This window comes from Charadrius vociferus, unplaced genomic scaffold, assembly GCF_000708025.1.
Source record: "Charadrius vociferus isolate BGI_N301 unplaced genomic scaffold, ASM70802v2 scaffold751, whole genome shotgun sequence".
NCBI lineage: Eukaryota > Metazoa > Chordata > Aves > Charadriiformes > Charadriidae > Charadrius > Charadrius vociferus.
The window spans coordinates 322,596-335,139 of NW_009646956.1; the positions used below are offsets into that span (position 1 = coordinate 322,596).

General features: G+C 39.7%; 1 protein-coding gene across 1 annotated transcript in view; it reads right to left on the bottom strand.

The window, feature by feature from the left end:
- Positions 1-12,544, bottom strand: part of ARHGEF12 (Rho guanine nucleotide exchange factor (GEF) 12) — a 42,928-nt gene that overhangs the window by 15,945 nt on the left and 14,439 nt on the right. The window contains 16 exon segments of the mRNA XM_009895149.1: positions 888-973; positions 1,779-1,925; positions 2,590-2,744; positions 3,354-3,389; positions 3,696-3,825; positions 4,285-4,497; positions 4,726-4,831; positions 5,945-6,059; positions 6,811-6,843; positions 7,273-7,410; positions 8,251-8,356; positions 8,755-8,797; positions 9,375-9,473; positions 9,988-10,098; positions 10,236-10,328; positions 11,123-11,194. Of these exon segments, the coding sequence (XP_009893451.1) occupies positions 888-973; positions 1,779-1,925; positions 2,590-2,744; positions 3,354-3,389; positions 3,696-3,825; positions 4,285-4,497; positions 4,726-4,831; positions 5,945-6,059; positions 6,811-6,843; positions 7,273-7,410; positions 8,251-8,356; positions 8,755-8,797; positions 9,375-9,473; positions 9,988-10,098; positions 10,236-10,328; positions 11,123-11,194 (1,683 nt within the window).

Here is a 12,544-nt window from a genome sequence, read left to right on the forward strand (position 1 = left end):
CATCCCTGCTACCCAGTCTGTGATGCAGCATAGTAAGTCCTGAAAATACGCTGGAGAATGAGACCCTCTGAGTTTTTGTTCTATCCACTTAGCCAAAACACTACACAAGGGCATGTAACTATTAGCTTAAGGTCTAGCTTACAAGTATTTTCCTGCTTTTTCATAACATATAGGAGAACTGAAAGGGTTAGAGGTGTTTCTTTACCAGTCACATCTGATTTTCATTTTTTTCCTTTTTTTCTGGAATACTAGACAAACAGTGGCATATAAAAAATATACCACAAGAGACTTCTGTATGAAAAGCTAAAAAGAGTAAGCAGATCAATCTTCAATCCTAAATTAAGTAGGCTTGAAAACAAACAACAAACTGGGAGATTCCTGAGACAGAAATTATTTTTTTTAAAGAATCTACATCACTCCTGCTCCTGTCATTTATATCTTGGAAAGGAAGCCTGCAACAGTGCTATAAATCTGAAAAGGTTCAGCTATATAAATTCTAGGATTGGAAGGTAGTATTTTTAACTGCACCACAGACAACACAAGACTTGTATTTCAGTGTTACTGAAATAAATTGTGCTATTACATTTTTCAAAATCTTACTCTCACATTTATGTCTCCAAAACTACCTTTCTACTCTACCCACACATCGCAAGGAAATTATTTTTTCTTACATAAATTACTCTTATCTCTAGCCAAATGAAAATCCTATGAGTTCTTCCTGCTTTCCTTCAACCCTCATTCTCTAGCTCTGTATTGGCTCCATAGAAATGACAACTCTAAGACCTCTAGTTCCTATTGGCTGGGAATTAACTTCACTAACCTCTGGCACTGTTTGTCATTCTACGAAACATTATTTTCAAGTACAAGAAGGCAAAAAAGGATTTTACCCAGGAAAGCAAGTCTTCCCCAATTTGGCCAATAACGGAAGTCTCATTCCTTTTTCGGACTGCTTTCATCTGATCATTCAACGCAACTTAAAAGAAAAAAAAAGTAAATTATATTAATACTGTTTAAATTGCTTAATTTTCAGCATTTATTGTAAAAAATAAAAGCTATTCTAGGAGAAGACTAGATTTGCAATGATTTTAATTAAATTTAAAAAAATTAAGTGTCCTGCAACACAATTAATTTAGCAGAACATATAAGAAAACGTTATATACGTCCTTTGTACTTCTGTCTCACCTGTCTTCAAATGACCCCTAAGAACCTTTCCAGTCTTATCTTTTCTGAGGCTCAATATCACTGCCCTTTTAAAAACATAGGAATAATGTAGAGCTTCAAGCCACCTGCATAAAATTATACATGTGATTACTCGGTGGCAGAGATGAAATTCTGATTCTGAGCAGTCTTTTTCTCTAAACAATGAGGAAGGACTGCCCTTCAAAACCACCTGCAAGACACCAATTTTTTTACATTTTTTTCATAATCTCTTCAACAACAGTCGTAACATTTTGAACATTGACCCATAAAGACCATTCATCAAAGCCTTGCTCCTCTTATCAAAGCATGAATCAGCACAAGAGAGCCTGTGCACACAGATAAGGAAAAGCAAGTATCTAAAACAGTGGACACACGCATTCTTTATCAAAATATCTTTGTAAATCAGAAATGGAAAAACTGTGTGTGAAAGGAAGAACAGCTGTAGCATTCTTTTTTCATCTAAAGTGTCGTACAAGGTCTCCTCTTGTTTCAGGGTCAGTTGCTTAAATTTTTCAGATATAGGTATCCAGAATTCCAGTTGAGTCTACAAAGCTGAAAGCCACCTCAGCTGCTCTTACCATGAAGCCCAAGGATATCCTCCAGATTTGAAAAGATTTTCCGTTTGTCACTGGAGTTCAGGATTCCTTCCCGGGTGACACGCTGGTAGAAGACATTATGCAGAACCTTCAGTGTGCGGACATGAGCTCTCTCAGTGTAAAATAACTCTGAAGAGAGAGAGGAGAGCAGGATTGTAATTCCCTACTTAAAGAGGTGTGGCAATGTGGATCCAAATGTGAAGCAAACAGAAGTCAGAAGTATGAAATTACAAAAGCCTCCCTCACCAACACTTCCCTTCCTGGCCCGTATTCCCGTTTGCTCCAGAATCGAGCCATGCTCTGTTATACTTTCATGTTTGAAAGAACAGAGAAGTCAATTGATTCATGACTCGTAATTTACCTCAAACAAACAGTGAGCTCTTAGCATTTCATATAGCCACATAGATCGTTCTGCAGGATTGCAAGACCTGAAACTGAGATGAAGCTCTGAAGATGAAGTTTGGTAGTAGCTTTCCATTTGCATTATGTGCTTTGCAATGGTCTAGACAGTCCCTCGTGCTTTCTTTTATAAAATATAATATTGCAAAGTGGCCTTTCAGCGTCAAATCACGTAATATTGTTTATTTCCTCTCTAGGGACTGGATTAGTCTCATCTCAAGATACTTTTCAGTAACAAGTAGAAGTTTCACACACATGAATTGGCAAACCAGAAGTAATAGCTGGCCACTACTTTGAACGGATCAGTGAGGAAAAACCTAGCTTTAAAATTTAAGAACTTCAGAACTCCAGAGGACAGGTTTCAACTTGAGCTAGGAAAAAATATCCGTCTCACCATTAATCACTTCTTGGCGCTTGATTTCATAGGGTTTCAGCCCCATCAACACTTCTCGGCTCACAAGTTGCTGCCAGTTGGGAGGGTCCGTGTCCATGTCAAAATCATATAGCTCATCTTCACTTTGTACATCTGCGAAACCAACACTGTCCATCCTAACGTTTTAGGCATGGATGTAGGGAAGAAAGAAGAGAAAATCTAAGTGTACATATATCAGTTGTAAAGCATTATGAATATGCTCTCCATAACAGCTGGAGGCTGTGAGATGCCTGAACCTACAGGCACATTTTCTAATTTTGCCCTTTACCAAAAAACTAAAAGTAAGTTACTGTTCCTACAGTATTTCCATCACTCTCGTTCTAATGACAGATAAAATAATTTGCTTGAAGTCAAACTTAAGCTGGTGAAAGGGCAGGTTACAATTTCTTTCCTCCATCTATCGGCAAATACTGAGCTAACAGCAATACACAGATTTAAAAGGAAAATGTGGAAATCTCAACTCCCTAACGCATCAACTCAAATCAGTCAATACAGCAATCACTATACTTCACTCACAGATCAGGGCTCATCTGCATATGATGCACTCCACCTGTCCTATATACGGTTGCCAGTGTCTCATTTCATGTATGCATTATTTAAGAAAAGGAAAGATCATGCAGAGAATTGTACTGGCTCAGAACAATAAACACTACTGCATTCTACTTCTTCACCTCTTAAAATCTAAACAAATTCAGTAAAGTTCAAACATTTATAAGCACACTCACTTGCGAAAAGGCTTTGGTGTTCCCATGTCAACCGTTCTGCAAAGAACAAAATAAATTGTTAGGGAAGCTTATGCAAGAATTTCACCCCACTCAGACATTGAGCCTAACTTCAGAGTAAAGGTCTAACCTCCTAACTAAAACATTTTGTCCAGCTGTCAGCCTTACTGTCCTGATAAATAGTTTTATAGTACTATCACAGCGGCAGACACAGACCAGCATTTCCCACTTCTACCAATAATGTTTAATACAAATAATGTCACTAGTAGTTTTACTGACTAAGCTTCAACAGCCATTGCCACATCAACTCTCTTCCAAGGCTCAAGTAACCAGGGCACCAGTTACCTCTCTGATTCTCCTTCCTCCTCCTGCAAGTTTTCCAAAGGAGATGGGAATTCAAAGGTATTATTTGGTGTGCGGGGTGTGCCGTCCATACAGTCATTAGCAGGTGGAGCTTCTCCAGGCTGCTTCAAACCTAAACAGAGAATAAGTACAAAACGTCAAGACCTGTACCAAATTAAGAGTACATTAAAGGACTTCAGAGCTTCTTCAAAGCTTCTTGATTCACAGCCTCATTTCAGCTTAGAGCTGGAGGAACTCAATCCCTACATTGCTAAGAAAAATCTCAGTGACAAGTGTTTCCAGATGACACCGACTTGTGCTTACAAAAGCAGGCACCCAAGACTGGTGTTTTTCCTCCTAGATGGTCCAATGGCACAGTGATAGAACCCACCTAACAACAATTTCTGGCCATGATAAGATTTCCTAATTTGAACCACAGACTATGTCAGAAAAGATGACTAAGGTAAAGAAGATCATGTTAATGACATAAAAACATTTCCTAATTTGTCAAGTTTGTTGCATCAGAACATGCTTTGCATATCCCTTCCACAACACAATCTTTAATCATTCCTCTTTGCTAGTACCATCCTACCTGTTTCGCTGTCCTTGCTTCCCTCTGGAGAGGAAAAGGGACCCATTGCCAAAGGAGACATTGGGTTGGCAGGAGGGTATGGCGCATCTGTTCCATCACTGGAGGACCCACTCTGGCGCATCTTGCTAGAATCTGGTGGCTCTGGGCTAACAGAAGACGCTGTAGGTAGGTGCTTTGGATGCCGAGGCTTCTGCATTTCCATGGCTCTGCCAACTAAACAAACACAGAGTCATTATATTGTTGAAAGAGCTTTTACCTATTTTCAGTGATGAACAGAGGAAGCATTTCAGGACAAAATTAGGTACATGTGTTTTCAAAAGCACATTTCAAAACGAAAAAGCTTACTGAGTCTTCTTAGCATAGATTTTTAAAAGACAGTAGAGACTTTATCTGGCTTTCAGACTAGTAGTTAGGGAACATACATTTCCTTGTCCAACGTACTTGCACTGCTATCATGTCGACTTGGTCTCCTCGGTGGGCCAAGAATATTGGGAAAGCCTCTTCTCTTTCCTTTTTCCTCTCCTTCTTTCTCCTTCTTGATACTTTGCTGCAGTTAATAGACAACAAAGAAAAGCAAAGCAAGCAGGTCACTCATTGCTTCAAATTCAGTTATTTACTGAGATATTGACTAATTCTTTAAAACTGCAGGAGTTTGGTACAAGAGAATTCTATTTTTAACAAGTTATTGAGAGGTCAACATCCTGCAGCATCAGAGGCAAAGACAGCCTACAGACAGACTACAAGTGGTGCATAACAGAGTTAGCAGCAGGGCGCCACAGCATCTTAAGAGACACATCTGTTATAAGCAAAAACTCACACACCCTGTTTTTAACTTAGCAGGAGCTAGAAACCACTCTCCTCCCTAGGGTAAGAGACCAATTTACAGCGACCAGTAGCACCTCAGTTCCCTAAGGCACAACATCCTGTGACTCCAAACCTCCACAGGCGTACAGACTCTAATCTGGGAGAGACAAATACAACTTATCTTACCACATCAGAAAGGTTGTGAAAGCTTGATCTAACCTTTTTGCACTGTCAGTGCACGACTGCTTGTAACAATCTTAACATTTCAAAGGAAGCTGGAAGGCTGATGCAAATAAGTAACTACTGTGACCAGATACACCCCCATACTGTGGGAGACGACTGAACACACCCACAGAGATGGAGTTTTGGTGGAAACATTCATTATGTAACTGGGAAAGTGTGGGTGGCAGGAAGAGTAGCTTTACTGCATCATGAAGCATGAGTTTTTGGGCAAGTTTCTCAAGAAGAAAACTAAAGTATACAGGCCAACAGCCTCATTAGCCTTAATGAGATCCTCAAGTGATTCAAGGTTGTATCACATGAAACACGTCTCACCCTAAGATTTAATAAGACTAGAACCGTGGGAAAAAAAGCAGTCATAACTCAGGCATACAGATAAAGAAGGAAAGAAGGCAACTCATTTCTAATTTATGTGTCTGAAAACATATGTAGAACCCAATTTCAACCGTTAGGTTTTCTGTGCAGCTCAGTAGTCCCACATCCTCTTGATGCAGCAATGAAGGCTGTAAAATCATACCAACTTCTACTGTGTCATGCAAAAGTGGATTTTAAATTCTAACAAAGCACCCATGCTGGGTAGCCTTAAACAAATGCACTCTGGCTACAACACTACTACCTTGATCTTTGGCAAGAAACCAATACGACCACGCTTCTGCTCCAGGTTCCGAGGTTCTTTAACTTTGACTCCAAGGTGTTTCATGTAAGTAAGAATCACATACTGCATTGTGGAACTGCCAAGTATATACACAAAAAAAGAAGATGGAGGATAAGGAGAAATGTATTGGGGAAAATACATTTTGTCAAGAAAATGAAAAAGGTCAAATGCAAAGGTTCCATTGAGAAATCAAACATTTTTAGATTAAAAGAACTTGGCATCTTTTTTTTTTTTATGTGAAACAAACTATCACAGACAATGGGAAAGACTCAGCCAATATCAGAATTTGTCCTCTTGCAAACAAAAGATGGACTATATAAAAAGCATACCAGCCTAGAAGGTAAAAATAAAATTTTGAGAATTACATAGGTCCTTAAATGATATACTAAATACATATTGGAAGTGACATTATAGTTTTGAGTAATGGTAAAACGTGTAACAGTAAAAGGTCTGGTTGCTGCGAAGAGTATTGTAAAAGCTACCCAGACAGTTGTATACATACAAGCTGAACACGGCAAGTCACATACAGAAAATAAATGTTAGACCAGATTGAGAACTCATGTTTCTTTTGGTTTTGTTTTGTAGCTGTTTCAACAACAGTAACTTTTTGAGATCTTACACAAAGGCAACAAACTTCAGAATAAGAAGAGATTGAGAGCAAGAGATTGATGCTCTGAATGCAAATTAATTATGACAGGGGATTTAGAAAGTAAGAGTTTGTGGCTACAGCCAGCAGAGGGCTGTCTTGTTCTGCTCAGCAGAACACAGAGAGAGCAGAACAACCATCAGGGGTTCTTTACAGACTAAGCCCACACAACTTCCATTACCTCTTGTCTTCCTCCAAAGGCTGAGATGTCATCCTAAAAACAAGAAAGAATTTAAAATGAAACTCAAAAACCAAGTAACACCCTGTCACATCCACCCACGACATCAGCAGTTGTGGTCAAACTGTCCTTTAGAATGTTAGAATGTCCCAGGGGACAAAAAAGCTACAGGTTTCTACAAAAAAAAAAAAAAAAAGACTCCAATCTCATAATGCACAAGCTGACAATGGAAGCGTTTCCTCTGCTATTTGAACAGTAGCCTCCTTGAAAATATATAAGGACTTTACCTAACTATTAGCTTACTTTTAGCTAACATTACTTAAACATACGTTGACAGCAAACAGGGGAAGCAATGTAAACGTAGTGATGTCAAATTGCTTCTAGTTCCCAATTCCTTTGCTCTGCTGCTGTCAGGTTCAGGGTAGAACCTTTTTTACCCCCACAATTATACTTGCTGTTACTCACAAGACTTCCTCAATTTTAGCAATAATCTGTTCTGCACATGCTCTTTCCTTCTCCACTGCATTCCGGTCACGAACTCTTTCTGCATCCAGCTTGGTTAGCTCTCCTTCTGCCAGGGTCAATCCCATACTACGTTTCTGCCTGAAAAATGGGAAGACAGAAGCATCACTTGAAATTGAATACTAACCTGTAACAAGGAAAAGAAACCTCTTGAGATTCAGAATGTGAAACAGGTTTCACTATCAGTTTCTGCATGAAAATGGAGAAGTCTTGACATTTCTCCATAACATTTGTGCTCATTGTAAAACATAGTTAAAATAGCCTTTGGAGGGATAAAGTTGTATGATATTTATCAAGTGGCAGCCGCTGCAAGGGTCAAGAAAAAGTAATTGCTCTTTTTGCAGCATCCCGGACTGTATATTTGAAGCATATACTTAAATTGAGACATTTTTAGGTATGAAAACGTCTATTATTGAACACTTGTCTTGGTATAATGTCTCATGTTGGCACAGAGCTCTTATGACTCCACAGGAAAGGGCATATTAGCTATCATATTCTACTACGTGCCCACGACAGCTTTCTAAAGTGGATTATTTGGTGCCCAAAGGGGAGAGGGAAGGAAAAAAGGAGAAGAAAAAGAAAAAAAAGAGAAAGATATAAGCTGATTATAAACACAACTAGTAAGAACAATTTATATAACACAACCTAAGTAACAATATTCTGAAACTGCCTCAAATAGCTTCAAGGAATGAAGAATCCAAGCTCTAAAACTGATCTTGCAATTGATTACTTGCAACATAGTTTCAAAAAACATTCCAGGATTGGTCACAGGGTGACCCTGGAGGCCCTCTCCAGTGGTATCTTCCTATTCAGTCCCAGATTAATTACTATATCCCTTGAGTTTGGACTTCACCTGTATTGGACATGTTGACTTAGGGCAAGTATGAATTAAATGAAAACTACACAGACAACTGTTGTTACCTGAAATCTTCCAGATTCCTTTGAACTTCTGGACAGACTTTATCTTGCATAGTTTGTATAAACTGGCGATGAAGCTCTTCAGGAAGGAGTTCTGGCCGCCTTCTTTCTGTAAGGCAGAAGAGAAAAGTTAACAGATTATTCTTTTGAGAACAGTCCTCTCAACCTTAGAATAAAGTCACTCACATGTACACTTTAACCCATTCAAGAGTACCCTTTTGCCTTTCACTTGCTGATAACAAACTTCAGTGCATTAAGTGCAAGTAGCTTTGGTCACATCCACTGTCATGGTAAAAAATATACATGCCAATGTGGGCAATGCTTCCCACCACTTACACATGTATCAGAGCACACATTATGCCCTCCCCAAGAAATGTAACAAGTACTTAATTGTCTCTCCCTGTAATACATGACACAGTATGTTTGAAGTAACCCCAAATGCATTTCAGAAACTTGCTCAGACAGTAGAAACTGCCGAAATAGATACACGAGGCAAGAGCACCCTACCTAGTTCTAAGGAGATTTCATCTGGAACTGGAACTTTCAGATTCTGCAAAAGAAAAGAAAAGCTGGGAGAACATACATAACAGACACCACCCCAATAAAGCACACAATACAAAACATACAAGAAAATTCCCTAAAAAGCCAAAATCATACAACCTGAACACCTGGTCGTATTAAGGGGGAGACTCCCATCCTGAATATATATTCTATTACACCAGGACTACTTCACCTAAACATGTGGTACTAGCCTCTGCTACACTACCTGGTAGTCCAATTCGTGACAGTGAAGACGTTTCTCAGGCTTCTCAACAGATACATAAAATCTCCACATCAATATATGTAGCAATTATTAACTAAAAGGCAAGGTATAACAGCTAGAGCTTGCTTACATATCACAAAATTATTTCTCCTATCAGATAACTCAGTCTCCATGATTTATTGAGTTATGAGGCATCTGAGGCCACACATTTTGCTGTACTCACTGGTAACATTTAAATAAAAAAACCTTTCTATTTTGAAGGACTTAAATAACTCCTTAGTTTTTTCCAGTTCAGGAGAGTGGAGAAAGGTAAAAGTCAACTTGCTAGATATGCTTGAGAATGAGAGAAATGACTGGAACCTACTGCAGCTCGGTCCAAGAAGAACTGGTAAAACTCAAGGAAGACACGCCGAGTCTCTTTGGAGTTGGTCTGCTTGTACAAGTCTGTGTAAAGGTAGCACAACTGTGGGAAACAGGAGGGGAAGAAATTAAGAGGTACCATGAGAATTCTTTTAACATCCCTAACTCCAATTTTTCTTTCAAATATTTCAAGGCATTCAGCATTGCTAGACCAGAACTCTTCCTAGCTCCCTTTAGCCATCTAGATTGATCAGGTAACCTCAGCTAGGCTGTTCAGTAATCAGTGGAGAAGGGAAAGGCAGAGGGGCTGCAGGGGTGGCAGGGGAGAGAGAGATCAGACCTTCCCCATAGACAACTAATCCCACCACCCTCCAGTGGAATAAAGTCCTTTCAAGAGCTAAACACTTATTTGTAAACAGCTAAATGTAAGGGAGACAGTTCTCTTTGTGTTTCTCTTCATTTATCTGAAATACTCTCATGGCTGCACAGGATCTGCATTTCTCTCCTTGCCAATCCAGCCATGTCACTGACAACGCTACACAAGAACAAGGAGATCCTGATCCACTCTGGTTAAGACTACCAATTTGGGCCACAGAAATAATTGCAGAACATCTTACCAATGCTGCAGGGTCAAACTGGGACACCACATGATGCAGAAGAGCAGCCAGGTGAGCTGGGCGAGATTTCAGGAGCTCAATGTTTTGGAAACAGCTGCATTGTCCATTAATCTGTAGAGATACATGGAAACTATTTGAATTATTCAAGAAAGCTACTGTGAGAAAGAACAAGAAGCTTTGTTCTAACAGCTTAGCTGTTTTTTGATTGACAGGAAAAAGGGGTGGCAGAGGCTAAAAGTCATTCCCACCTGCTCCTGTTCAGTGTCAAAGTCATCATCCTCTGCTCCAATGATCTGAGGTCCCACTCGGGATAAAGGACTTCCAACACTGGACTGGGAATCCTGGTGCAAGTCAGGAGCACGGGAAGAGAAGGAGAAGGAAGGGAAGGAAGAAATACACAGTACTATTACTCTCTTTGCACGGTAAATCTTCTTTACCAAGTTGGAGATGTTACTATCATTCTTATTGTCCTTTTCAAAAGTCAATGGAAACTCATGTATCTTTACTCAACGTTGTCCAAGCTTGCAGTTGCGAGATCCCCTTACAAATGCTTCTCCCAAGTTGCAAGCATTCAGAAACATTAAATCAGATGATTCAAAACCAACAGGCATGAACCCACTAGGCATGTGGGATATGACAAATGCCATCTTAGTACAAATGGAGAAATATGATTTTGGAAACTCAAGCAGATAAGCGGAAAGATCCTTCAGAAGTCATTCTAAGGAAGATAGTAATACGTTCAGATAGGTCTGCACTTTCAGCAGAATGTTGCACTTTTACTTACTGTTGAGGCCATCCCTAGTAATGCCAGCCTCGTAATGACTAAATATCCTAAAGAAAAGACTGTTTCATTTACTGCTGGACTCGACGAATAGAATATGTACAACTGCTCTACCTATTTTAGGTCCAGCTGTTTTACTGCTGTGTATATGTTTCTTGCCTCTAAATGGGCCTGCGCTTAAGCTCCATAAACATTTAGTCAGCTAATTAACTTTCCATGCACAATTTTAATTGCATTTTATTTTCTAAAGCAAAGTTTATGCATGCTCCATCTAGAAAGCGGAGGAAAAACAGCAAGGTTTTAATGAGCCCATTACAGGAGATGCTGTTGTGACACTTTATGTTTTGTACTCACAGTATCTTGAAACTCAGTCTTTTCTGGGCTCTCATCTGGATAAATCCGCTCCTTCAAGCCACTGCGAGGGCTCTGGGAAAGAAGGAAGTTCAGTTCTGGTAAGTACCAGCAAATCCAGGAAAATGAGAACTGCACAGTAAGTTTTTCAGCCACAACAGCCGAAACTTCTCCTTTCTCATAGAGTGAACTGTTAAACAGTTGAGGTACGAACAGCCAAACTAAAATGTGTGACCTACACGCACAGTTAAAAAAAAAAAAAAAAAAAAACACCCCAAAAAAACAAATGCAGGAGCAGTTTCAGTAAGAAAGCTAGTGATATTGAACAACAGCAGAGCTGTAAAATCTACTAGTGCACCTTAGCTTTCTCTTTGCTCTCTCTACCTCTTCTGACAGTTTACGTAGTACCCATGTTGCTCGCTCTCTTTTTTCAACATCCCCTATGAAGAGGGGGCTCCAAGCAATGGGCTCAGTATTCCAGGTGTAGTCACACCAGTGCACAGAAGGGGCTAGTAAATTCCCTCCACCTGCCAGCAATCTTCTTTCTCATGTAGCCCAGTAGACACGTGGCTTTATATGCAAAAAGCACGTGCTGTTGGCTCATGTTCAGTGCATCCACATTAACACCCAGGTCCTTTCAGCTAGGCTAATACTCAGTCTGTTGGTTTCCAGCCTGCATTGATGCATAGTTATTTCACCCCAGCTGTAGAACTCTGGACTTCTTGTTAAACTCCAAGATGTTTATACTGCCCCCAGTCCTTAAGTTTCTCAGGATCACTTTGGATTAAAAAGCTTGAATGTTTGGTGTGTCAATCATCCCCAGTGATCAAATACCATCCAAATACTGACAGGAGTAAGTTTGTTAGGAAGACAGCTATGAATTTTGTTCTGCATTTATTATATACAAACATGAGCAACATCTAGTCAGATTTGGAGCTGGAGGAGGAATATTTTAAAACAGTCATGTATGTTCACATTTTGGAGGCATATCTGACCCACCTTCCTCTCACTCCCAATTGACAGTACAAATTTAGCTCCTCCATCCTTAGGTTTAAACAACAAACTTAGGCCAAAACCCAAGTACAGAGTCTCAATTCCTCTGCATTAATCAGATAGTGACTTAATTAAGGATTAGGTGCTAAGGCACTCCAATAGGGAGACCATACGAGCACACAAATTGATAACTAATGAGTGAACAGACTAAGAGCCTTTACCGTTGGCAGTAACCGAAGCTTATTTGGTAGAAGTAAGGCTCTTCCCCACTTTCATGGCAACTTGCCCACTGACTGGATCTGACTCACAGCTACCGCAATTGGAACATTACCATACTCTTAAAAGATGCTCTAATTGGCATCTCTGAGTTCTGAGAAAGATGCTGGCATCCATCTTTCTTTGTCTGGTTATAGGGATTGTGCCAGGAAAATC